Genomic DNA, 27,371 nt, shown 5'->3' with positions numbered 1-27,371 from the left:
CTTTTTTTTTTTTTTTTCTTGCGTTATGTGGGCCTCTCACTGTTGTGGCCTCTCCCATTTGCGGAGCACAGGCTCCGGACGCGCAGGCCCAGCGGCCATGGCCCACGGGCCCAGCCGCTCCGCGGCACGCGGGATCCTCCCGAAACGGGGCACGAACCCGCGCCTCCTGCATCGGCAGGCGGACTCCCAAGCACTGCGCCACCAGGGAAGCCCACTGCTACCATTCTTGACTCTCACCCAATCCCTCCTCCACAGAACAGCCAAAGTGATATTTAAAAAAAGAAATCTCCTGGCACTTCCTCGCACGAAACCCCTTAATGTCTGTCCTTTTGTGGTTGATATGATCTTTTGGTGGCTCCAAGCTAGCTGCAGGGGAACTAACAGTTCACAGGTATTCTGCAAATTAAAGCATCATTAACTGAAATACATCAAGTGCAAAAGTTTGATTGGACTTGAAATTCACTTTATAGCAAGAACCGTCAGTGAATTGTTAGGCTGTTTAAATAGTTTCGCCTGCGATAAATTCTTTAATGGTTGTAAAAAAAATATTTTAATGTTCTGTATCACCAATTCAAAACTTCTTGTCAATGGTGACTAGGAATTCGAAACGATCATTAGAAAGTCTTCATCAGGAGCTGTGTGATGCCTTTCCCGACAGTTTCTTGGTCACCTCTGTGCTCCTCCCTGGAGCAGGAAGGCCTGGGTGTTCCCTGCAGGGGAGGCCGAGGCTGAGCTCATTATAAGGATCAGCTGGTCTCTGCCTTGCCTGGGTCATCATCAGCACTCCATTGAGCCCTCCAGCAGACACGGTTCTGGAGTGGCACAGCTTCAGTCAGGACAGGGCTCTGGGTCGACCCCCAGACGACCGTATTGTTTTGGTCATGCCTATGAAATGACTGCGTGGCTGGAAGGCGTTAAGAAATTGCATCTCGGGCCCAAGGCCAAAACAATTTGCCTCGTGCGGCGCTCGGCTTCCGAACTTCCGCGTGGCAGGCGGACTAGCCCCTCAGGGGCGGGACACTGGCCGGCCGCCCGGGGCTGTGCCACGACCACGGAAGGCGCCACCCCGCCCCGGCCTCCTCGCACAGCCAATCGCAGAATTCCTCCCCGCTCACGTAAGGCGCGTCGGCAGATTCGGGTGGGAACGCAGGGTGCGCGGGGTGTGCGGGATTGGGGTCGAGGCGCGTCATCGCCCGCGCGGCCGAGTGGCGGAAGCCAAGGGGGCGGTCTCACGCCGGCGTGCTTTCCGGCGCGGCGCTCAGCTCTTGTCCGCGAGGCCCGGCAGCGGCAGCTGCGACGCGGGAGGAGCGGCGGACCGGCGCCTGGTGAGATCCGCGCGCCCGCCGGGGACTCGGGGGAGGCGGGCTCGGGGAGCGCAGCCTCCGGGCCCGCACCCCGAGGCCTCAGCTCCCCGGCCAGAGGCTCCGCACCCGGCCCGCGCCTCGCTCTGTCTCCCGCGGGCCTGCACGCCAGGCCCGCTCTTTAGTTCCTATGTGGGCTCAGCCTTTGGCCCGTGGAGCAGACGGGTTGAGTGCGGACCCCGGGCGAATAACCGGGAGTGGGGCGCGGGGTGTTAGAGGGAGGCCAGCTGCACTCCATCCCACCTGCTGTCCTGAAAGATAGCAAGCATCCAGTCACGGAGGTGTGCAGGAGAGGGCGGAGAGCTCCGTGACGGACAAGTGGCCCCGGGGTGTAAAGGGTTGGACTGAAAGATCGTCTTGAGGGTCTGCGCCCAACCCTGACTGTATTCTGAGTCTGGGCTTTCTTGGAAGCTTGATGTGCGTTTATTTTCCCTCCAATCCGGAGCACACTTGTAAAAAAGCACGAAAAAGTTTTTTTTTTTTTTTTTGGAATTCTGATGGAGAAGAGGGGTGGGGTACAGCTTGGCATTTAGAGATAACTGGTTAACCCGACTGTGGAAGCTTAGGAAGAAGTCACACCAGAGTAGAGCTCAGGATAGAGTTCTGAATTTCAGACCCTCCTGATTCCTGTGTCATCCCGTCTGCACTGAGGGAAGAGAGTGATACATCATATGTTCCCTTCAGTTCCATGGTGCCTGGCAGGACCAGGCATAAGGAAGGTTCTCACTCATGGGTGTTTATGAAATGAACAGACACAGACAAACACTGGATATGGGCACTATCTTGAATGCTGATTTGGTGTTTGGTTCTGGTAATTGTTAACTGTGATTTGGGGCAAGTAAATTGGTTTTCACTGTACCTCATTGTGCCCATTTGTGAAATGGGGCTAATAAGGTAGGGCTGTGAGGATGAAGTGAGTTAATGCTTGTAAAACTCTTAACACAGTGCCTGGCAGTTGTTTACTTTGATGGTTTCCTCTGCTCAGAGACTGCTTGAGCCAAGTGTTTGTCTTTTTCTATAGTTGAGTGGGACAACACTATTTATTTTTCTGGACAGGGTCACTCACCTTTTGTCAGTATTAATAATGGTCAGTCTTGAGTTGAGAGAATGCAGGTTTCTCAGAGATTGCCAGTGAGTTCAAGGTGAAGGTGTATTTTTCGGGTATTTTTCTGGTTTTAGTGGCTCTGGTTACTATTAGGGAATTGAGTGAAATGGATGTAAATATCCAATCCACCTGCTTTCTGAGCTTTAGGCTTTAAGGACTGTGGACAGTGCATCTTCAGTGTCCATTTAAAAGATTTCTTGTTTTTAATAAAATATTTCAAATATGCTGAAAAGGGGGCTTCCCTGGTGGCACAGTGGTTGAGAGTCCGCCTGCCGATGCAGGGGACACGGGTTCGTGTCCCGGTCCGGGAAGATCCCACATGCCGCGGAGCGGCTGGGCCCGTGAGCCATGGCCGCTGAGCCTGCGCGTCCCGAGCCTGTGCTCCGCAACGGGAGAGGCCGCAACAGTGAGAGGCCCGCGTACCGCAAAAAAAAAAAAAAAAAATGCTGAAAAGGACAGAACAATACGACACTCTACCAATCATCAAGATTGAAGACATATTAACATGTTACCATGTTAGTTTCAGATCTCTACTTATGTTTTTTAAAAAATGTTTACATAGACAACAAAAACCCTTTAGGCCCTCTTTTCCTTTCCCTTCCCTCCTCCTTCAGACGTAACTACTTTCCTGAGTTGCTGTGTAATTTTATTACAGATCAATAAACAACATACAGTAATGTTTTACATATTTTAAAAAATGGCCCTTTTTTATCTAACTTTTTAGAATTTTCTGTTTTCCTCTAATGTTATGTTTTTGAGGTTTATCAATATTGACACATTTAGACATAGTCCATTTGTTTTCATTGCTGTCTAGGGTTCCATTGTGTAAAGAAACTAGTTTTATCTTGTTTTACATTGCACTTTATGCAACTTAAATCCTATTATAGTTTAAGTCCATTATGTCACATTTATTCATTACATACTGGTCATGGAGACTTTGGTCACAGTTCTTAGTATAAAAATGGATCCTTGGGGGGCTTCCCTGGTGGCAGTGGTTGAGAGTCCGCCTGCCTATGCAGGGGACACGGGTTCGTGCCCCGGTCCGGGAGGATCCCACATGCCGCGGAGCTGCTGGGCCCGTGAGCCATGGCCGCTGAGCCTGCGCGTCCCGAGCCTGTGCTCCGTGACGGGAGAGGCCACAGCGGTGAGAGGCCCGCGTACCGCAAAAAACAAACAAAAATGGATCCTTGGGCATGACATTTTAATGTTTTTTTTTTTTTCTTTTGCGGTACGCGGGCCTCTCCCTGTTGTGGCCTCTCTCGTTGCACAGCACAGGCTCCAGACGTGCAGGCTCAGTGGCCATGGCTCACGGGCCCAGCAGCTCCGTGGCATGTGGGATCCTCCCGGACCGGGGCACGAACCCGTGTCCCCTGCATCGGCAGGCAGACTCTCAACCACTGTGCCACCAGGGAAGCCCGGGCATGACATTTTATACAGAACAAATAATAATGTATACTAGGCGGAGAAAGAAAATTTGTTAGTTTTGTTCCTGGTGCTTCTGTTTGGGGAAGTGAACTGGTAAAGATCTATTATGTGGCCAGGTGTCATGTACTAGATTGTTAGTTCCTAAAAATTAGAGGTGAGGTCTTTCTCAGCTCTGTCTCTCAGTTTTTGTGTTTTTTTTTTTTTGGCCATGCCATGTGGCATGTGGGATCTTGGTTCCCTGAGCAGGGGTCAAACCCACGCCCCCTGCATTGGAAGCGTGGAGTCTTAACCACTGGACTGCCAGGGAAGTCCCTCTCAGTTTTCTTTACAGTGCTGTGCACAGAGTCAGTTCTCAATAAGTGTTTGTGACATTGGTCATTTTTACTTCCAGGGCTCTCATAACCCTACATATATTTGAAAAGTTGATGGCCAGCAATTTTCAAAATTGCACTTTTAGGTTTGATATTTCTAATGCCTTTGAACTTTCCCATTTTACCACTTAATTCAGAAACATAATTAAGAGCAGTTAAAAAACAAGGTATGCAACAACAGTGTAGCATAAGTTACTAATTGCATGATACACACTCTATGTATTTATAAAATATATTTGTATTTATATGTGTGAAGAAATGTGTATTTATTTGTATATGCATAGTTTATCTGCAGAAGGGTAGATAAGAAACTAGTAATTCTAAGCATTCAGGGAGAAGAACTACATGTCTGGGAACACAGATGAGAAGACTTTTTGCTCTGTAGCCTCTTGTGCCTTTTCAGTTTTAAACTGTGTGAATGTACTACGTAATCAAAAAAAAGTTAGTTAAATAAAAAATTATTTTTAAAAAAGATTCTCTTTTTTTTTCTTCTTTTTTTTGCGGTACGCGGGCCTCTCACCGTTGTGGCCTCTCCCATTGCGGAGCACAGGCTCTGGACGCACAGGCCCAGCGGCCATGGCTCACGGGCCCAGCTGCTCTGCGGCACATGGTATCTTCCCGGACCGGGGCACGAACCCGCGTCCCCTGCATCGGCAGGCAGACTCTCAACCACTGCGCCACCAGGGAAGCCCAAGAATTCTCCTCTTAACAAAGGATTTTTACCATTATTATTATTTTTTTTCTAAGATTTAACTTTCTTCCTTAAAAAAGTTTTGGCCTTAGTAACATTGTTTTATTTTTCATAGTTTGTGTATATGGCTACCTTACTTTCAGTTTTGGTATAATAACCTTTGAGTAACTTGGTAAATACTAAACATTTTAGAATTGCCCAATAGAAAGTTTACTATTTTCTTAAAATAAATACAAATTTATCAACCATGAATGATTTGCTTTGCCTCACCCAGCAAATTAAATATCACCAACAATTTATTCAGCTCACATTTAATGATGAGTGGAAAAAGGTTTATGTACAAGAACACTTAGGACAACTGTTTTTGGAAAAATATTTTTGTCTCTTTGGTTAGGTAGTACGTAGATCTCACAAACACAACTCACTTGACAGAATGCTCACTTCACTATCTTACACATGCTTTCCATTGGGTGGAATTAGCTCTTACTGGAGATTATAAATTCTGAATGGGCCTAATGATGGGCCATTTGTGTGATTATAGAAGTTCTAGCCTACGAGAGATGAGATATCAACAGCAGAAGGCTACTGACGAGATTTCCACTGAGTTTCAGAGTCTACGCTGATTGAAAAGGCAGCTCCCCTTTTATTGGCATCCTTACTCAAGCTTCTCTGGAGTCCTGATTGCAAATTCTAAATATTGATAACACTTCCAGAGACATAAGCATTGAGATCAGTCTGTGAAGTGAAATTTTACATTGATGTAAGGAAGTTTAAAAAGCTCCTTGAAACATAGCTCTTATCCCTTGCCCCTGGTTTTTACTTTTTGAAAGCAGGGTATAGAATTGTGGGGGGTGGGTGGGCGAAGGAGTTGAGCAATAGTATATGTGTGTATGATGGGGCCACAGTGCTCAGAGGGAGGCAGCCATGAAGAGGGGTGGTGTAAGGAGGAACTGAGGTTTATGCGAAGGCTTTCCAGAAGAGATGACACTTAGCCTGAGTTTTAAAGGATGAGGAAGAATCCAGGCAAGAGGGAAAGGAAGTTTTAGGTAGAGGAGCTTGCATCTACAAAGGCACAGAGATATGGAGACCCACTGGTTGAACTGCAGGCACTTTGGCATGGCTTTGGTTCAGAGTAAGGATAGTTGTAAGGAGACAAATGGTTGGAAGGATGAACTAGGTCCAGATCAGCAATTTGGAATGTATCCATAGATGGTATATCCTGTTTAGAAATGTAATCAAATTTATAAACTTTGGAAAGATCACCCTGAAAGTTTTTGGGAGGCAGGGCAAGACTAGAGACAGGCAAACCACTTTGACAGCTGTTAGAATAGTTCTGACGTAAGATCAGGGATTGGACTAGGGGATGTTCTGGTGGGTGGGGATGGAGAGGAGATTGATTTGAAAGATATTCATTCCGGAGGTTGAACTGACAGGACTGAGGAGGTACAGGGTGAGGAGCAGAGAAGACAAGGATGTCAAGGCATTTGGATGAATGGAAGTTCATAACAGAGTTAGAGAATAAGGAAGGAGGAACAGGTTTGGAAAAGAAAGTGAGTTCAGTTTGGGACAGTGACTTTGACGTGCCTATGGGACCGGAGACAGCTGGTAGGTATTTGGAGTTGTCAAGTGTGTAGGTACTGGCTATGGATGCTAATGAGGCCTTGAAGGTAGGGGTTTTTGTTTCATCTTACTCATCTTTTCCTCAGCACTAATCACAGTGCTTTGTATATAGTGTGTAGCGTGAGGGTGAATAGCTCACATTCCTTACAGGATGTGGTCTTGAATCTTGGGGAAGTAATTTCCTCTCTTAAGACTTGTGTTTTTCTCTTTCTGTAAGTGGGGGAGTTGAACTAGATCAGTGGTCCTCAACCAAACTTTCGCTCTAATCTTGTATGTTGGGATCAATTGTGAGGAATGGCAAATAATTTTTAGTTAATAATGAAGAGCTGATGTTCGCTTGCCTTTTAAATGAGAGTTGATTTATATTAAACTCTTTTTAAATTGCATTCCAGCATGCTTTCTTAAGTGTAAGAGAAAAGGGTGGAGTCATAGTTGGTCTGCTGGAATTTCATAACTTGATATACCAGTGGGTGTGTCACACAGAAGTGGGGTGGAAAAGTTAAGAATCACGATACTAAACGGTGCTTAAGGACTTAAGACTGCAAAATTTTACGTTTATATCTAGGACCTTTCATTCTGATTATAAAGAATTTTTATTTTTTGTGTCTATAATGTCTTTTTTAAATTTATTTTTTACTGAAGTATAGTTGAACTACAATGTTGTATTAATTTCTGCTGTACAGCAAAGTGACTCATTTATACGTATATGTACATTCTTTTTCATATTCTTTTGCATTATGGTTTATCATAGGGTATTAATTTTTATTTTTGCAACTTCAGGGACTCTATTTTAAGAGCCTCTCAAAAAGAAAAATACAAGTCATGGAGAAGAAGGAGAATGACCGAAAGCTTCGGGTTTGTGTTGCTACTTGCAACCGTGCTGATTATTCTAAACTCGCCCCAATCATGTTTGGCATCAAAATGGAACCTGAGTTCTTTGAACTTGATGTGGTGGTACTTGGCTCTCACCTGATAGATGACTATGGGTAAGATGAAAGCATTTTCTTATGATATTCTTCATTGCAACACGATGTACCGGTGAGAACTTCGGTCTTGGAGCTGTGTGGACCCGGCTTCAAATCCTAGTTCTACCACTTAGTTTTTAGGTGGCCTTGGAGAAGTTGCCTAGCATCTCTGAGCCTCAGGTTCCTCAGTTATAAAATGGAGTGAAAACTTGTGTTGTAGGTTATTGGGAAGAATGGAGATAGTGACATAAAGTATCTATACAGGGATGCTGCCTGTTAGATGGTTGGTAAATTATAGCTATTATTACTTTTATTTGCTATTACATCTGGAAATGCCATTTATAAATATATGTTGTGTGACTATAATGTGATTCTGTGTAATCTGTTTTGTGAGTTCTAATGCTAATCCTATATTAAAACTGCATATAAAGTAGTAGATATGAAACAAGATTTTTAAAATCTAATTGATCCACAAGATAAAGTAGAATTTTATAATACCGTTACCATTAATTCTTATTTTGGTGACATTAGGTTTGTTATCGATCACACTCTAAATATGAAAAACGAAACTTGGGAAATCTTTGAGGGAGCAGGTGTATAAACCAAAGGTGAACATTTTGTTATATGTAATAAAGTGGCATTTAGTGCACCCTTGTGGCATGAAAACATTAATGCAGCCTCCAAAGTATTAAATATGAAAGAAGCTTGTGTTAAGGTAAAATTGTCTTTTTAAATGTCCTTTAACAATAAGATAATAACAGCAAAAACAAATAAAAACCTGCCCCCAAAAACCAGTTTAGCAATTTGCTCTAAGAAAGTACTTTTAAAGACAAGAGAAGAAACTTATGGAGAGCTCAAAAGTTCACAGATTTTTAAAATGTGAAATGAATTCTGGCTGTCTAAGAAAATCCACTTGAGTTTTCTCACATTATTGAACAGAGATAGGACAAAGTAAAGGAGAAATTTTAGCTAGAGCCTGAGGGGAAAGTCTAAGTGTGTTCTTTTACTTCTGTGAGAAAAGTTTGGCAGAAGACTAGTGGGGGAGAGGCTTTCAAGGAGATTGTGGTAGGTTTCTTATCTGCCTACCACAGTAATTAAGCGGGGAAGGTAGTATTTGTCAGGTGAGACTGCTGAAATGGAAACTTGACTAGTACTTAATGGAAATGTATGTCTACAGTGCATTCTAGCACAAGAAATTGGTTGCTTCTGGGGAGAAGAACTGGATAACTGGTAAAACAGAAGTGAGAAGTAGCCTTTTCACTGTACAAGCTTTTGTATCTTGAGTTTTGTTTTATTTATCTATCTATTTATTTATTTATGGCTGCGTTCGGTCTTCATTGCTGCGTGCGGGGCTTCTCTAGTTGCAGCGAGCAGGGGCTACTTGGGTGTGTCACACAGAAGTGGGGTGGAAAAGTTAAGAATCACGATACTAAACGGTGCTTAAGGACTTAAGACTGCAAAATTTTACGTTTATATCTAGGACCTTTCATTCTGATTATAAAGAATTTTTATTTTTTGTGTCTATAATGTCTTTTTTAAATTTATTTTTTACTGAAGTATAGTTGAACTACAATGTTGTATTAATTTCTGCTGTACAGCAAAGTGACTCATTTATACGTATATGTACATTCTTTTTCATATTCTTTTGCATTATGGTTTATCATAGGGTATTAATTTTTATTTTTGCAACTTCAGGGACTCTATTTTAAGAGCCTCTCAAAAAGAAAAATACAAGTCATGGAGAAGAAGGAGAATGACCGAAAGCTTCGGGTTTGTGTTGCTACTTGCAACCGTGCTGATTATTCTAAACTCGCCCCAATCATGTTTGGCATCAAAATGGAACCTGAGTTCTTTGAACTTGATGTGGTGGTACTTGGCTCTCACCTGATAGATGACTATGGGTAAGATGAAAGCATTTTCTTATGATATTCTTCATTGCAACACGATGTACCGGTGAGAACTTCGGTCTTGGAGCTGTGTGGACCCGGCTTCAAATCCTAGTTCTACCACTTAGTTTTTAGGTGGCCTTGGAGAAGTTGCCTAGCATCTCTGAGCCTCAGGTTCCTCAGTTATAAAATGGAGTGAAAACTTGTGTTGTAGGTTATTGGGAAGAATGGAGATAGTGACATAAAGTATCTATACAGGGATGCTGCCTGTTAGATGGTTGGTAAATTATAGCTATTATTACTTTTATTTGCTATTACATCTGGAAATGCCATTTATAAATATATGTTGTGTGACTATAATGTGATTCTGTGTAATCTGTTTTGTGAGTTCTAATGCTAATCCTATATTAAAACTGCATATAAAGTAGTAGATATGAAACAAGATTTTTAAAATCTAATTGATCCACAAGATAAAGTAGAATTTTATAATACCGTTACCATTAATTCTTATTTTGGTGACATTAGGTTTGTTATCGATCACACTCTAAATATGAAAAACGAAACTTGGGAAATCTTTGAGGGAGCAGGTGTATAAACCAAAGGTGAACATTTTGTTATATGTAATAAAGTGGCATTTAGTGCACCCTTGTGGCATGAAAACATTAATGCAGCCTCCAAAGTATTAAATATGAAAGAAGCTTGTGTTAAGGTAAAATTGTCTTTTTAAATGTCCTTTAACAATAAGATAATAACAGCAAAAACAAATAAAAACCTGCCCCCAAAAACCAGTTTAGCAATTTGCTCTAAGAAAGTACTTTTAAAGACAAGAGAAGAAACTTATGGAGAGCTCAAAAGTTCACAGATTTTTAAAATGTGAAATGAATTCTGGCTGTCTAAGAAAATCCACTTGAGTTTTCTCACATTATTGAACAGAGATAGGACAAAGTAAAGGAGAAATTTTAGCTAGAGCCTGAGGGGAAAGTCTAAGTGTGTTCTTTTACTTCTGTGAGAAAAGTTTGGCAGAAGACTAGTGGGGGAGAGGCTTTCAAGGAGATTGTGGTAGGTTTCTTATCTGCCTACCACAGTAATTAAGCGGGGAAGGTAGTATTTGTCAGGTGAGACTGCTGAAATGGAAACTTGACTAGTACTTAATGGAAATGTATGTCTACAGTGCATTCTAGCACAAGAAATTGGTTGCTTCTGGGGAGAAGAACTGGATAACTGGTAAAACAGAAGTGAGAAGTAGCCTTTTCACTGTACAAGCTTTTGTATCTTGAGTTTTGTTTTATTTATCTATCTATTTATTTATTTATGGCTGCGTTCGGTCTTCATTGCTGCGTGCGGGGCTTCTCTAGTTGCAGCGAGCAGGGGCTACTTTTCGTTGTGGTGTGCGGGCTTCTCATTGCGGTGGCTTCTCTTGTTGCGGAGCACGGGCTCTAGGCGCGCGGGCTTCACTAGTTGTGGCACGCGAGCTGAGTGGTTGTGGCTCATGGGCTCTAGAGCGCAGGCTCAGTAGTTGTGGTGCACGGGCTTAGTTGCTGTGGCATGTCCATTCTAAATGTCATAGTTTGCATCTACTAACCCCAAACTCCCAGTTCATCCCTCTCCCTCCCCCACCACCCCCTAGGCAACCACAAATCTGTTCTCTCTGTCTGTGAGTCTGTTTTTGTCTTGTAGATAGATTCATTTGTGCCATATTTAATTTAATTTATTTATTTGGCCACACCATGCGGCTTGTGGGATCTTAGTTCCCTGACCAGAGATTGAACCTGGGCCGTGGGCAGTGAAAGTGCCAACTCCTAACCACTGGACCACCCAGGAGTTCCCTGAATTATCTGTTTTTTCTTGATTCAGTTTTGGTGGGCTGTATGTTTCTAGAAAGTTGTCCATTTCTTCTAGGTTGTCAAATTTGTTGGCAAATAATTTTTCATAGTGTTCTCTTATGGTTTTTTGTATTTCTGTGGTATCATTTGAGATTTCTCCTTTTTCCTTTATTATTTGGTTTATTTGGGTTCTCTCTCTTTTCTTCTTGGTGAGCCTGGCCAGAGGTTTGTCAATTTTGTTTACCCTTTCAAAGAACCAACTCTTGGTTGTATTGATTTTTTTCTATTTTTTAATCTCTATTTTATTTATTTCCTCTCTGATCTTTATTATTTCCTTCCTTCTGCTGACTTTAGGTTTTTGTTTGTTCTTCTTTTTCTAATACTTTTAGGTGGTAGGTTAGGTTGTTTATTTGAGATTTTTTTTGTTTTTTTTGAGGAAGGCCTGTATCACTATAAACTTCCCTCTAAGAACTGCTTTTGCTGCATCCTGTAGATTTTGTATGGTTGTGTTTTCATTGTCATTTGTCTCACGGTGTTTTAAAATTTCTGTTTTGATTTCCTCATTGACTCGTTAGTTTTTTAGTAGCATGTTGTTTAGTCTCCATGTAATTGTTTTTTTTCTCATTTCTTTTCCTGTGGTTGATTTCTAGTTTCATGCCATTGTAGTCAGAGAAGATGCTTGAAATAATTTCTATACTTTTAAATTTGTTGAGGTGAGTTGTTTTTGTTTAAATTTATTTATTTTTGACTGTGTTGGGTCTTTGCTGCCGCACCAAGGCTTTCTCCACTTGCAGTGAGCAGGGACTACTCTTTGTTGTGGTGCGCGGGCTTCTCATTGCAGTGGCTTCTCTTGTTGTGGAGCACAGGCTCTAGGCGTGTGGGCTTCAGTAGCTGTGGCTCGTGGGCTCTAGAGTGCAGGCTCAGTAGCTGTGGCTCATGGGCTTAGTTGCTCCGCGGCATGTGGGAATCTTCCCAGACTAGGGCTTGAACCCGTGTCCCTTGCATTGACAGGCAGATTCTTAACCACTGCGCCACCAGGGAAGTCCCGAGGTGAGTTTTGTGCCCTAGTATGTGGTCAATCCTAGAGAGTGTTCCATGTGCACTTGAAAAGAACGTGTATTCTGGGTTTTTTGGATGTAAAAACTGTCCTGAAAATATCGATTAAGTCAAACTTGTTCTATTTTATCATTTAGGATCTCTGTTGCCTTATTGATTTTCTGTGTAGAAGATCTGTGCATTGATGTGAGTTGGGTGTTAAAGTCTCCTACTATAGGGCTTCCCTGGTGGTGCAGTGGTTGAGAGTCCGCCTGCCGATGCAGGGGACACGGGTTCATGCCCCGGTCCGGGAAGATCCCACATGCCGCAGAGCGGCTGGGCCCGTGAGCCATGGCCGCCGAGCCTACGCTTCCGGAGCCTGTGCTCCGCAATGGGAGAGGCCACAACAGTGAGAGGCCTGCGTACCGCAAAAAAAAAAAAAAGTCTCCTAGTATTATTGTATTCCCATCAATGTCTTCCTTTATGTCTGTTAATATTTGTTTTAAGTATTTGGGTGCTCCTATGTTAGGTACATATATGTTGACAAGTGTAAAATTCTCTTCTTGTATTGATCCTTTCATCACTATATAGTGTCCTTCTTTATCTTTCTCGATGGCCTTTGTTTTAAAGTCTGTTTTGTCTGATATGAGTATTGCAACTCCTGCTTTCTTGTCATTTCTGTTTGCATGAAACATCTTTTTCCATCCCCTCACTTTCAATCGATGTGTGTCCTTTGCCCTAAGGTGAGTCTCCCGCAGGCAGTGTATTGTTGGCCCTTGTTTTTTTAATCCAGTCTGCCACTCTGTGTCTTTCGATTGGAGCACTCAGCCCATTGACATTTAAGGTAATTATTCATACATATGTATTTATTGCCATTTTAAACCTTGTTTTCCAGTTGATTCTGTTTCTTCTTGTTCCTTTCTTTTTCCTTTAGTGGTTTGATGATTTCCTTTTCTTTTATGCTTGTGTTTTCTTCTTTTTGGTTTTTGTGAATCTGTTTTATGTTTTTGATTTGTGGTTGCCCTGTTTTTCAAGTATGTTAACCCCTTCCTATATTTGCTTGCTTTAGACTGATAGTCATATAGGCTCAAACACATTCTTAAAAAAAAAGCAATCTACATTTTCTTACTCTCCTTCCCCACGTTTGTGATTTTGATTTCCTTTTTTACAACTTCATGTTTATCCTTTTGCCGTTCATTGTGTTTATTGTCACTTTCACAAAGAGGCTTTTTAAAAAAATCTGTATATTGGCTTAAGTGATTTACTTTCCTACTGTGATTTCCTCCTTCCTATATCTTCTTGCTTCTTTTCCATTTAGAGAAGACCTTTCAATATTCCTTTTAGGATAGGTTTAGTATTGCTGTATTCTTTTAGTTTTTGCTTGTCTGAGAAATTCTTTATTTCTCCTCCTAAATCTTGCTGGGTAGAGTATTCCAGGTTGCAGATTTTTCCTTTCAAGACTTTGAATGTACTTTGCCACTCTCTCCTGGCCTGCAGTGTTTCTGTAGATAAACTAGCTGATAGCTTTATGAGGGTTCCCTTGTAATTAACTCTTTGTTTTTCTCTTGCTGCCTTTAGAATCCTCTCTTTAACTTTTGCCATTTTTTTTGTTTTGTTTTGTTTTTTGTTTTGCAGTACGTGGGCCTCTCACTGTTGTGGCCTCTTCCGTTGCGGAGCACAGGGTCCGGACGCGCAGGCTCAGTGGCCATGGCTCACAGGCCCAGCCACTCCGTGGCATGTGGGATCCTCCTGCACCGGGCCACGAACTGGTGTCCCCTGCATCGGCAGGCGGGCTCTCAAACATTGCGCCACCAGGGAAGCCCCAACTTTTGCCATTTTTATTATGATATGTCTTGGTGTAGCTCTGTTTGGGTTCATCTTGTTTGGGACCCTCTGTGCTTCCTGTATCTGTTTCCTTCTTTAGGTTTGGGAAATTTTCAGCCATAATTTCTTCAAATACATTTTCAATCCCCTTTTCTCTTTCTTCTTCTTCTGGAATTCCTATTATACATAGATTGGCATGCTTTATATTATCCCATAGGTCTCTTATATTGCTTTCTTTTTTTTGGCTTTCTGTCTGCTGTTTTGATTGGGTAATTTCCATTATTCTATCTTCCAAATCACTTACTCTTTTTTCTGCATTATTCATCCTGCTATTCTTTGCTTTTAGCTTAGCTTTCATCTTGGCAAATGAACTTTCTAATTTTTCTTGGCTCCACCTTATAGTTTTTAGTTCCTTTTTACAGTACTCTGCATTTCTGTGATAGCCTTTCTTAATTCCTTCCGTATTTTCATTACCTCCTTTTTGAACTTGGTGTCTGTTAGACTGAAGAGGTCTGTTTCATTGTTTGTTCTTTCAGGGGAATCCTCTTGGTCTTTTAACTGGGAGTGCTTTCTCTCCTTCTTCATTTTGCTTATATTTCTTTTACTCTGTGAGTTTAGGTGAAAAATTATGTACTCTAGTCTTGGAGGGCTATTTATATGTGGGAGCATCCCTGCATAGCTTGTGTGGATTTAACTGTTTTTTGGCATGAGGGCTGTTTTTAGTTTGGATGCTTGCCATCTCTTTACTCAGCATGTGCTCACTGTTATCCCCTTGATAGGGGGTGTGCAGGTATACGGCCCTTGTGCACTCCTGGGAAGGTGGGGGCAGTGGGTAGCACCTGGTCGAGGGATTCTTGGCGGCAGTGGCAGCAGGCCACACACGCTCCCGGGAAGGTGGGGGCAGTGACTGGCGCCTGCTCACAGGACCCTCAGCGGCAGCAGCGGTCCGTGCCTGCCTCTAGAGTCCGAGATGGCAGTGGCGGCTCTCGCCTACCCCTGGGGCTCATGTAGGTAGTGCCCTGCCACTGGCTAGTGTGTGAGCAGAGAAAGAAGCTCCTATGGTGGTCCCGCCTGTCTCCATGTGTGCCACCCAGCAATGGCACCCTGCCTCTCTGGCGGGCCCAGGCCTTCTCCCATACCACACCCTAGTCCCCTCAGGCTGTCTCCACGCAGCCAACCCCAGTCCTCTCCCCAGGGTCTGACCTCTGAAGCCCGAGCCTCAGCTCCCAGCCCCAACCTGGCCCAGCGGACGAGCGTCTCAGGCTGCGGAGTGTCGGGCAGCAGCACTGACCGTCGGTGCAGGTCTCTCTCCCCTCTCCCCTCCACAGACCAGTTGCTGCGCTCTCTTCTGAGGCTCTGAAGTCCCCCCTCCCATCCCGGCTGATCTCCCCACCAGTGAGGGGACTTCCCAGTGCGTGGAAACCTTTCCTTTTTTTTTTTACTGGTCCTTCCCAGCGGCGCAGGTCCCATCCTGATTCCTTTCTCTCTTTATTTTTCTTTTTTCTTTTGTCCTTCCCAATTACATGGAGATTTTCTTGCCCTTTAGGAAGTCTGAGGTCTTCTGCCAGCATTCAGTAGATGTTTTGTGAGAATCTTTCCATATGTAGATATATTTTGATTTAAACATTTTGATATGTATTTTCCGTAATATCTTCCATAAGATGTTACGGAAAAACCCGAATGAACTTTTTGGCCAACCCCATATTTGTGGGAGAAGGTGAGCTCCACATCCTACTCCTCCAGTTTGACCGATCTCAGCACATATTTTTAAGAGGCTAGGGATGTTTCTAAACATCCTACAGTTCACAGGTCAGCCCTCCACGACAAAGAATCTGTCTGGCCTAAAATGTCAATACTGCTGACATTGAGAGACCTTGCTCTATGGTGTTTCCCCCACAGAAACATGAAGAAAATGATGGGAACAGTGCTGTATTTTGGTCTGAAAGGTTGGCTTAATCATTAGCTGAGTGACTTGCTCGCCTATTAAGGTTAATGTCAAATAGGTGGGATTCAAACTCATGCTTAGCAAAATTGCACATGACTTCATGACTGCATGACTTGGTATTTCAGGAATGCTTGAGAATTTTAAAGTCATGCATGCAAAAATCTCCTGTACTTTCTTTTCTGTGTGTGTAAGTAAATAACCTTCTTTCTCTCTCTCCTCAACACACAGTATTTAACACAGATAGAGTGCCCTGCACTGTATGCTCAACTGGTGCTCATTGCATTGTGAAGACTTTCCCATACCAACTAGTTTCTCATTTAGAGAGGGTTAAAAATGACTGTCGTAGACTCAGAAGGATTAATGTTCTAATAACTAAAGGAAGTTGCTCTGGATAGGAAGTGAAAATAAAAACAAATTAAGGTGAAAAACTTAGAATAAGACTGTCAAACATGCTAATTAATTGTGGAGGTGGGAGTATCTTCTCGGGAGGAATTGAGTAATTTTTAAGTCTAGTTGACTCTAACAGAATAAGTGTCTTCACAGTTGTGCATAACTTTTGTATCTCAAGACAGAAGATAGTTGACACTCTTCATGCAGCTGTCTGAGCATTTTTTTGCAGGAAGAGACATGGTAGGGGGACCATCCCAGATGTAAAAGCTGAGGGGAAAACTTAAATCCCTCAAGGATCAGATTCCTTCTGCTGTTGGAGAGGTGAAGTTTGAGAACTGCTAATCATATTTCTTTATACTTTTAATATGTAACAGCACAAAGAAAAGAAATAATCAGAAAACAACTGATAGATCATTCAACTGATTTTCATCTAAGAATGATGCTTCCAAATTAGAGACAAGGTTATTTAAGAGGAGGAGGAGAGGTACTATCAGTAAAGATTAATGAGAAGATTGGTTGTGGTGGTGTGGGTACCATGACAGCCCCTACTGCTGTGAAGAGGTTCAGTTTGGGGACTTAAGACAAATGCACTGGATCAAGTCTAATTTCATTTAGAGACTATATCGGTGGCCTAGTTTTGTCACAGTCCCATAGTTTATGAAAATGTTCAAGTTTGGCAGCAGTTCAAACTAAATACTTAAAACATGTTAGTTTAATACATGTTTAATACAGAACTTAGTTTAAAAATAAACTCAATATTTCAGTTTAATTCAGGGCTTAGCAAATTTTTCAAGTATATTTGGTGTTATGGGACATAGTGTTTTGTCTTTTGAGATGCTATTTCAAGGAAATTCTGATTCTGGTTCCTGATTCAAACAGTTAGGTATGAATATTCTGTAGGTGGGACAGTCTCAGAATTAAAGCTATGTTGCAATCTTAGAAGAAATACTGGCCAGAGGTTTCCAAATTTGGTAAAAAAAAAAAACCAAACAAACAAAACATCGATGTACAGATCCAGAAAGGTCAACAACCCCTAACAGATAAATACAAAGAAAACTACCTGTAGACAATAGCATAGTCAATTTGCTGAAAACAAGAAAATCTTGAAAGCAACAAGACAAAAATTACATTTCTTACAGGGGAACAATGATATGAATGATAACTAACTCACTGTCTGACAGTGGAGGCCAGAAGACAGTGGAGCATCTTTAATGTGCTCAAAGGGGGAAAAAAAACTCCTGTTAACCCAGAATTTTTTATCTGTGAAAATATCTTTCAAAAATAAAGTTGAAGAGAAAAGTTAAGCAAATTATCACCATCAGGTATATACTATAAAAAAATGCTAAGGCAGATTCTTCAAACTGAAGAGAAATGATACCTGTTGGGAACTTAGATCTACAGAAAGGAGTGACTAGAAATGGTAAAATACATGCATATATATAAAAGAAAGAATGTCTTTAAAAAATAGACCTTATTTTTTAGAACAGTTTGAGCTCTAACAGCAAAATTGAGCAGAAGGTACAGAAGTTTGCCGTATACCTCTCTTCCCCTATACATGCAAAGCATCCCCATTATCAACATCCCCTACCACACTTCAGTGGTATGTTTTTTACAATTGATGAACCTCCACTGACACATTGTTATCACCCAAAGTCCATAGTTTACATTAGGGTTCAGCTTGGTGGTGTAAGTTCTCTGGGTTTGGACAAATGTATAATGACATGTATCTACCATTATAGTATCACACAGAGTCACTTCACTGCCCCCCAAGTCTTCTCCTCCTCTACCTATTCATCCCTTCCCCCCAACAGTCTCCTGGCAATCAGTGATGTTTTCACCATTTCCATAGATTTTTGCCTTTTCCAGAATGTCATATAGTTGGAATCACATATTATGTAGCCTCTTCAGATTTGCTTCTTTCATTTAGTAATATGCATTTAAGTTTCCTTCATGTATTTTCATAGCTTGATAGTCATTTCTTTTTTTCACTGAATGCTATTCCATTGTGTGGATGTATGATAGTTTATTTCTCCATTTCCTTACTGAAGGATATTTTGGTTGCTTCCAAGTTTTGGCAATTATGCATAAAGCTGCTATAAACATTCGTTTCGCAGATTTTTGTGTGACATAAGTTTTCTGCTCGTTTAGGTAAACCAAGGAGCATGATTGCTAGATTGTATGGTAAGAGCATGTTTACTTTTGCAATAAACTACCAAACTGTCTTCCAAAGTGGCTGTATCATTTTGTATTCCCTGCAACAGTGAATGAGAGTTCCTGTTGCTCCACATCCTTGCCAGCATTTAGTGTTGTCAGTGTTCTGGATTTTGGCCATTCTAATAGGTGTGTAGCAGTATCTCGTTGTTTTAATTTGCATTTCCTTGATGACATATAATGTGGAGTATCTTTTCATATGCTTATTTGCTATCTTTATATCATCTTTGGTGAGGTGTATGTTAAGGTCTTAGGCCATTTTATTTATTTATTTTTAAATTATTTTTTTTCATTTTTGGCTGTGTTGGGTCTTTGTTGCTGTGCGCGGGCTTTCTCTAGTTGCGGTGAGCGGGAGCTACTCTTCGTTGTGGTGCGCGGGCTTCTCATAGCAGTGGCTTCTCTTGTTGCAGAGCATGGGCTCTAGGTGCACGGGCTTCAGTAGTTGTGGCACTCAGGCTCAGTAGTTGTGGCTCATGGGCTCTAGAGCGCAGGCTCAGTAGTCGTGGCACACGGACTTTGTTGCTCCACGGCACGTGGGATCTCCCTGGACCAGGGCTCGAACCCATGTCCCCTGCATTGGCAGGCGGATTCTTTTTTTTTTTTTTTAAGTGAAATGTGATTTATTTCAATGTTTTTAAAAATTTATTTTTTATTTTTGGCTGTGTTGGGTCTTCATTTCTGTGTGAGGGCTTTCTCTAGTTGCGGTGAGCGGGGGCCACTCTTCATCGTGGTGCGCAGGCCTCTCACTATCGTGGCCTCTCTTGTTGCGGAGCACAGGCTCCAGACGTGCAGGCTCAGTAGTTGTGGCTCATGGGCCTAGTTGCTCCGCGGCATGTGGGATCTTCCCAGACTGGGGCTCGAACCCATGTCCCCTACATTGGCAGGCAGATTCTCAAACACTGCGCCACCAGGGAAGCCCGGCAGGCGGATTCTTAACCGCTGTGCCACCGGGGAAGCCCTTTAGCCCATTTTTAAATCGGGTTTTTTATTGTTGAGTTTTAAGCTCAGGGGTCAAACAAGAAATCCTAAGGGAAATTAGAAAATGTTTTGTATTAGATAATAAATATTGCCGTATAACAGACTTCCCTGGTGGTGCAGTGGTTAAGAATCCACCTGCCAATGCAGGGGACATGGGTTCGAGCCCTGGTCGGGGAAGATCCCATGTGCCGCGGAGCAACTAAGCCTGTGCGCCACAACTACTGAAGTCCGTGCACTGAGAGCCCGTGCTCCGCAACAAGAGAAGCCACTGCAGTGAGAAGCCTGCGCACTGCAGTGAAGAGTAACCCCTGCTCACTGCAACTAGAGAAAGCCCATGCACAGCAACGAAGACCCAATGCAGTCAAAAATAAATAAATTTAAATTAAAAACAAATATTACAGTATATCAAAATTTGTGGGTATAGATTAAGCAGTGCTTATGGGGAAATTTATAGCTTTAAATACTTATGTGAAAGAAGAGAAATTTAGAGACAAGGATCCATTTTCACTTTAATAAACAGGAAAAAGAAAATTAAGCCCAAAGTAGAAGGGAGGAACAATAGAGTGGAAATCAATGAAATATAAGAGTAGATTAAACAGTAGAGAAAATTAATCGAGGCAAAAGTTATTTCTTTAAAATAATAAAATTGACAAGCTCCTGCAGAACAAGAAAAAGGGAACACAGTATTTACCAATATAGGATAACAAAGAAGATATCATCTTGATGTTACAGCCATTAAAAGAATAAAAGGAGAATATTAGGCCAGTAAATTTGACAGTCAGTTTAGATGAAATGGACAAACTCCTTGAAAAACACCGCTTACCAAAATTGACAGAAAAAAACAGAAAATCTCAGTAGCTCTATATTAAAGAAATTGAATTCATTATCCAACACTTCCTATAAAAATAACTTCCTACCAAGTTGGCTGCACTTTTGAATTCTGTCAGACTTTTAAGATCCTATATAAACTTTTCCAGAAAATAGAGGAGCCACGGGACTTCCTAGATTATTTAATAAGGTCAGCATCATCCTGATATCAAAACCTGAGAAAGACATAAGAAAATTCAGATCAGTATCCCTCATGAATTATAGACATAAAAATTTTAAACAAAATTAGCAAATCATATTCAGCAATATACAAAAACAGATAATACATCATGACCAAGTGCGTTTATCTCAGGAATTCAAGATTGATTTAACATTTGAAAATCAATTAGTGTGATTCACATATTAACAGAGTAAAGGGGGAAATCAGATGGTACAGATGAACCGGTTTGCAGGGCAGAAATAGAGACACAGATGTAGAGAACAAACTTATGGACACCAAGGGGGGAAAGTGGGGGTGGGATGAATTGGGATATTGGGATTGACATATGTACACTAATATGTATAAAATAGATAACTAATGAGAACCTGCTCTATAGCACAGGGAGCTCCACTTCGCTGTACAGTAGAAACTAACACAACATTGTAAAACAACTATACCCCAATCAAGAAAAAAGGTAGGGCGGGGAACCAGCACAGTCATCTCAATAGATATTAAAAAAGCATTTGACAAAATTCAACTAGTTATGGTAAAACCTTTAGCAAACTTGGAATAGAAAAGAAATTCCTCAGTCTGATAAAGGCCACCTGTGAAAAACCTATAGCTAACATAAAATTTGTGCTTTTCTCCAAAGATTGGTAACAAGGTAAGGACATCTACTTTCACCACTTCTCTGTGTACTGCATGTAACAGCCAGTGCAATGAAACAAGAAATATAAATAAAGGCACAAGATTGTCTTTATTTACAGATGACATCATAGCTTTTGTAGGAAAATCCAAAGGAATCTATAAAATGACTACTAAGCCATCAGTATGTATGTAAAGAATCCTTCATGATCTGAGAAAATATAGTGTTAAATGGATTAACTAGATTACAGAGTTGTACTATGATGTGTTCTCAACCATGTTAAAATATTATGCATAAAATGGCTAGAAAGAAATCAAAATGGTAATACTGATATTGCTGAGTGGTAAGTTTATGCATGATAATTTTCTGTATTTTCCAATTTTTAAATAATAAATGTACTGTATATTTAGAAAAAAAAGTCAGATCTTTTAAAATCTAGTCATAACAGGCAGGAGACTTTAAGGCATTGAGAATTGCTGTTGTTACTGAAGCATGAAACAGACCTGAAACTGCATTTCACAGCCAATTTAAAAACCTACATTTTCACCCCAGTCAGAATTATGCTGCATTAATGGTAACATACAAAGAGAATTCAGGAGATAATTTCCATCATTCAGAAATTTATATTATAGTGATATGTCAGGTATCCTGGTTCCATACTATTTTTTTTAATGAGCTCTGCTTTTATAAGTAACTTTTTTCTATTAAGTAGCATATTTCTTTTTAAAATTTTATATATATTTTTAAAAAGAAAGAAAAAGTTGTGACCACTGTAAAATTTACTCTCTTTTTTCCTGATAAAAACATTCTCCCTCCGATGTTTCTCCCTCCAGGTGCTCACTGAATGGGGCACAAGTGAGACCTCCCAGGTGCGGGATGTGTTGATCTGGGTGGTGGCTAGAGGGGTGTTTGTATAGAAAAATTAATCAAGTGATCTGTATATTTATGGTCTGTGCTTTTATTTTTGTGTGTAAGTTACACTTCAGTTCATTTATTTTAACAAGGAAATTTTGTGAAATATTTCTCCCTTCAGGGTTAATGTTGATGTTTTTATAGCCCTATACTTAAGAACATGCTCTCACATTTTTATTCCTCTCCTGCTTTAGAAACACATATCGCATGATTGAACAAGATGACTTTGACATTAACACCAGACTACACACAATTGTCAGAGGGGAAGATGAGGCAGCCATGGTGGAGTCAGTGGGCCTGGCCCTTGTGAAGCTACCAGATGTTCTTAACCGCCTGAAGCCTGATATCATGATTGTTCATGGAGACAGGTTTGATGCCCTGGCTCTGGCTACGTCTGCTGCCTTGATGAACATCCGAATCCTTCACATTGAAGGGGGGGAAGTCAGTGGGACCATTGACGACTCTATCAGACACGCTATAACGAAACTGGCTCATTATCATGTGTGCTGCACCCGAAGTGCAGAGCAACACCTGATATCCATGTGTGAGGACCATGATCGCATCTTGTTGGCAGGCTGCCCTTCCTATGACAAACTTCTCTCCGCCAAGAACAAAGACTACATGAGCATCATTCGGATGTGGTTAGGTATGTATCAGACTTCATTCAGTCTAATGGTTGCTTTTGTCCGAAAGTTTGGGTATGCTTCAATCCTTTGGAAACTACTGTGGGTAGAATGTTCCATTAGCAATCAGAAGGCCAAGGTTTTTAGTTCATAGATCTCGCCCTGTGGTAGGACTTCACCTCTCTGAGACTCACCTTTTCTATAAAATAGACTTAATGGATTGAATTTTTAAAATCTGTGCTATTTTTATACAATGGAATGCTTTTAATCCATTAAATATAATGTTATAGGTGAATATTAGTTATAGGGACCGATCCTGTATATCAAAAAGGAAAAAAAAGCAAGCTATAAAATTATACGTATAATGATACATTTTTATAAAAACAGTAACGTAGAAAGGTCGGTAAGTATGTACACCAAGTCATTTATAATATTCACTTCTGGTTAGTAGAATTAAGGGGTTTTTTTTCCTTTATTTTGCTTTTTAGCTCAATGAAAAAAATTGTTATTTTTAATTTTAATGCCTTTCTTATGGGCTTGTTGGAATACTCAGATGAGTTAATGAATGTTGAAAGCAGTTATAAGGGATTATGATTATTATTAAAAAGCAGAAGTCATAGTTGTACCATTAGAGATTGTTACCACTGTAAGTAAACCTTAAGGTCTGAAATCTTCAATGACCAATGATCTAGATTCCTGGAAATTATTTTTGCTAATCAGAGGCAAAGAAAATAGATTTACAAACAAAGTCTATTAGTTAATTTATAGTGAGAGTACTATTTAGAGGGCCAATCAGGACTAATCGTCTATTTAGGTATTTAGGACCTTCCTCTGTGAAGAGGTAGATCTGTTGAATAATGAAGTTAATAGTAAATTAATTTGGTGATTGTGTAATCAAAGTGATTGTGTATATTTTAAATCCAGATCACATTAGAACAGGAAATAAATTGGGTTTTTCTACTATATAAGTTAATCCATTCTATATATTTCTTAACCTTGGACAGATTGATAGCTATCAGGGAACCTGTCAAGATAATGCTGATGGAACAGGCTTCTGTCTCTTCAATCTCCCCTTTCTGCATGCTTCTAAGTAAACATTCTTGCATTCTGTTCTGATTATAGTGTTAGCTCACTATGTCTTCTGAAAAACTTTGTATTTCTGAAAAACTTGTAATGAATAGAAAATAACCGTTATAAAGCAGAATACAGCAAAATTGTACTTGTAGGGCTTAAGGTTCTCTTTGGAACCTTTTAAGCAGTTTGTGAAAAGAAGAATGACAAAATAGCAAAAACTAGATTTTTTGTTTGTTTGTTTGTTTTTTGCGGTACGCGGGCCTCTCACTGTTGTGGCCCCTCCCGTTGCGGAGCACAGGCTCCGGACGTGCAGGCTCAGCGGCCATGGCTCATGGGCCCAGCCGCTCCGCGGCATGTGGGATCTTCCTGGACCGGGGCACGAACCCGTGTCCCCTGCATCGGCAGGCGGACTCTCAACCACTGCGCCACCAGGGAAGCCCTAGATTTTTTTTTTTAAACCAGTGGGGGCGGGGGGGAAAGACATTGAGCCAAAGCCACCTGTCCCTGGCAATAATACCTTTTGTGCAAAGCCTGTACCTGCTTCTCAGCCTGCAATTTCTGACGTTATCCTTCTGCTTATAAGAAAAATAGTATTGGGTAAGCCACTCAGAACATGCAGCTTTGTAACCAGAACATTAATAAATAACAGTCCTAATAAAAATATTAGCAAAGTTAAAAAGACATGTTACATTCCTAATACTGAAAGAAATACCACAGTAAATATAGAACTTTTTGAACCAAAACCAAGTAATGGTACCGTAATGGAAAGGGTTGTGTGGAAGGGCTGAAGCTGCTGAGTTCTGGAGACAAAGGCAGGTAAATGTCAGAAGTCATACATCGAGGACCAGGTGCAGGCTTTGCACAAAATGTATTATTGCCAGGGATGGGTAGCTGCAGCTCATCGCTCTGTGTTTTCTTTTTCACTGCTCTTTTTTACTACTTTGAACAAAAATTTAGTAATTATATCCCCACCCCACCCCCAGTTTAGAACATGATATGGGACCAGTCATTTTTTAAAATAAAATTTTGGAGCCTGTAGTCTTTTAAATCAAATACTACTGAAGATTCTTAGTAAAAAATTTCTGTTACGATTAAATCATAAAAAGTAACTGCTGGGCTTCCCTGGTGGCGCAGTGGTTGAGAGTCCGCCTGCCGATGCAGGGGACACGGGTTCATGCCCTGGTCCGGGAAGATCCCACATGCCGCGGAGCGGCTGGGCCCATGAGCCATGGCCGCTGAGCCTGCACGTCCGGAGCCTGTGCTCCGCAACGGGAGAGTCCACAACAGTGAGAGGCCCGTGTACCGCAACAACAACAACAACAACAACAACAAAAAAAGTGAGTAGAAAAAAACAACAAAACAAACAAAAAGATAAGTGAGTAGAGCTCATCTTCAGTTTTATGGGATAATATAGGCCCTGTTGCAGAATTCTTTGTGTTATTTGGCATGGCACTGTCCATCCAAATCTTTAACACTTTACATTTTTGCTGAGGAACTGTCCTTGGGATCCCAGCCTGGGGATGAGTGACGCCTTTCTAGTCCTTTGAACAGAGTTAGAAACACTGGCGGTTTGTTGAATCTGGTGGGCGATAGTGGGGAAATGCCTATGCATTATACGAAATTTATTTCATGCTCAGTCAATCTCTAAATGCCCTAATTTGCAACACATTATTACTCATTAATATTGCTGATAATTCATTAGAAACACTAGTTAGAAATTGGGAAGAGTCACATTTTTCTAACGCTTTGAAATATTTTGAATTTTAAGACAATGAAGTCTAGTGTCTACTATTTAAAATTATATATTTTGTTTGTGGTAGCAAGCACCTTTGTAAAACGTTAAGTTCCCTGAAGAATCCTTGGACTTGTTGCTGTAAGTTCTTATCCTTTGATCCCAATTTGGATGCCCTGCTTAGAATGTGACAAATTGTTTTTTCCTCAGAATTTTAAAACATAGACTTTGGGGTCTTGCTTTTTAGAATTTGCTTCTTCCTCCTTTAAGATTCTTAACTAATGAAGCAATGTGGTTTGATTTTTCTTTAAACAGGTGATGATGTAAAATCTAAAGATTACATTGTTGCACTACAGCACCCTGTGACCACGGACATTAAGCATTCACTAAAAATGTTTGAACTAACATTGGATGCACTTATCTCATTTAACAAGCGGACCCTAGTTCTGTTTCCAAATATTGATGCAGGTAATTTAACTTGAAAATGAAAGTATGCCACCTACCTTTCCAGTTTTATGTTTCTATTATGTCTTCTTTTGACCGACCTTCCTATCTTGCTCATCTTATCATTGAAGGCCATTCTATTCTGAAATGCATTCTGATTTTCAAAGGATCACCGATTTTGCAGTAGATTGAGGAGTTTGCGATATTATTAAGTCTAGTAGAAAATTAATAGGGAAGAAATAAATACTTTAAAAAAAAATCTCAAATCTCCATTCTAGTTTCATGTTTAGTCTCTTCCCTGCAGTTTCCATCAATGAGAAAATGCAATAGCCAAAACCACTTTTTTTTTTTTTAGATTCCATATATATGTGTTAGCATATGGTATTTGTTTTTCTCTTTCTGACTCACTTCACTCTGTATGACAGACTCTAGGGAGGGAGACACAAGAGGGAGGAGATAATGGGGATATATGTATATGTATAGCTGATTTGTTATAAAGCAGAAACTAACACACCATTGTAAAGCAATTATACTCCAATAAAGATGTTAAAAAAAAAAATGCAATAGCCAAGAGATATAAACCTTAGAAGCTGAAAAAGTGTCTCTAGGAAAGTAATGATCCTACTGACTGCAGTAAAATAGCCATTATTTTTATTTCTTGTTCTCTTATTTATGTTAGCTATACCTTAATTTAATCTTGAGCTTAAGCAATTTCGATCTCTAGCTCCCAACCAGTTGATCCTTAAGCCTAACCTGATTGATCACCTACTGGTGGATGGAACCAGTGCTAGTAAGACCTTAGGTTAATGGTAGGGATATATAAATGGGAAATGCCAGAGCAGGGCCTGATACTGAGGGATTTTCAGATACTGGTTATTATTAGCTGATACCACTCATTGCTGAGCTCTTAGGCATTTTTTGGTAAAGGAGGCAGGATCCCTTCTCTGCAGTGCCAAGATGTCACCATCTTACACTGAAAGAATCCTTCCCTTAGTGTGTCTTGAATAATCTTTTCTGTTAGGGGGAACAAAGTAGGGTGTTAGTAGGAAAAAAACTTTAAGACCCCCAACCCAGATTTCATCCAGGTTATGTATCAATATTTCAAAAACCTTAATATTTATTCTTTTCTAATCCTTTAAATTTTTGCATAAATATTTATAATGTAATTATATCTCTTCTTCAGTATTGTCAGTGATATTCTGTTTGTAATATACCTTCCTTATTGTATATACTTCAGAATTTGAGATTTTTTACCCCTATGAAAGGAAAGGGTCCCAGGAATG

General features: G+C 40.8%; 1 protein-coding gene across 3 annotated transcripts in view; it reads left to right on the top strand.

Annotated features, from left to right (window-relative positions):
- The first annotated feature begins 1,303 nt into the window (after positions 1-1,303).
- Positions 1,304-27,371, top strand: part of GNE (glucosamine (UDP-N-acetyl)-2-epimerase/N-acetylmannosamine kinase) — a 40,444-nt gene continuing 14,376 nt past the window's right edge. Inside the window, exons 1-4 of one of the 3 annotated variants that reach the window (XM_007455989.1) lie at positions 1,304-1,325; positions 9,234-9,439; positions 22,410-22,861; positions 25,960-26,112. In XM_007455989.1, the coding sequence (XP_007456051.1) occupies positions 9,276-9,439; positions 22,410-22,861; positions 25,960-26,112 (769 nt within the window). In that variant the 5' untranslated portion in view covers positions 1,304-1,325; positions 9,234-9,275. Of the gene's footprint in view, positions 1,326-9,233; positions 9,440-22,409; positions 22,862-25,959; positions 26,113-27,371 lie in introns of those variants that run through there. The other 2 variants (XM_007455990.1, XM_007455991.1) reach the window with 2 other exon arrangements.

Source organism: Lipotes vexillifer, unplaced genomic scaffold (assembly GCF_000442215.2).
Source record: "Lipotes vexillifer unplaced genomic scaffold, Lipotes_vexillifer_v1.1 scaffold920, whole genome shotgun sequence".
NCBI classification, from domain to species: Eukaryota; Metazoa; Chordata; class Mammalia; order Artiodactyla; family Lipotidae; genus Lipotes; species Lipotes vexillifer.
This window is presented reverse-complemented; position numbering and strand designations above follow the sequence as displayed.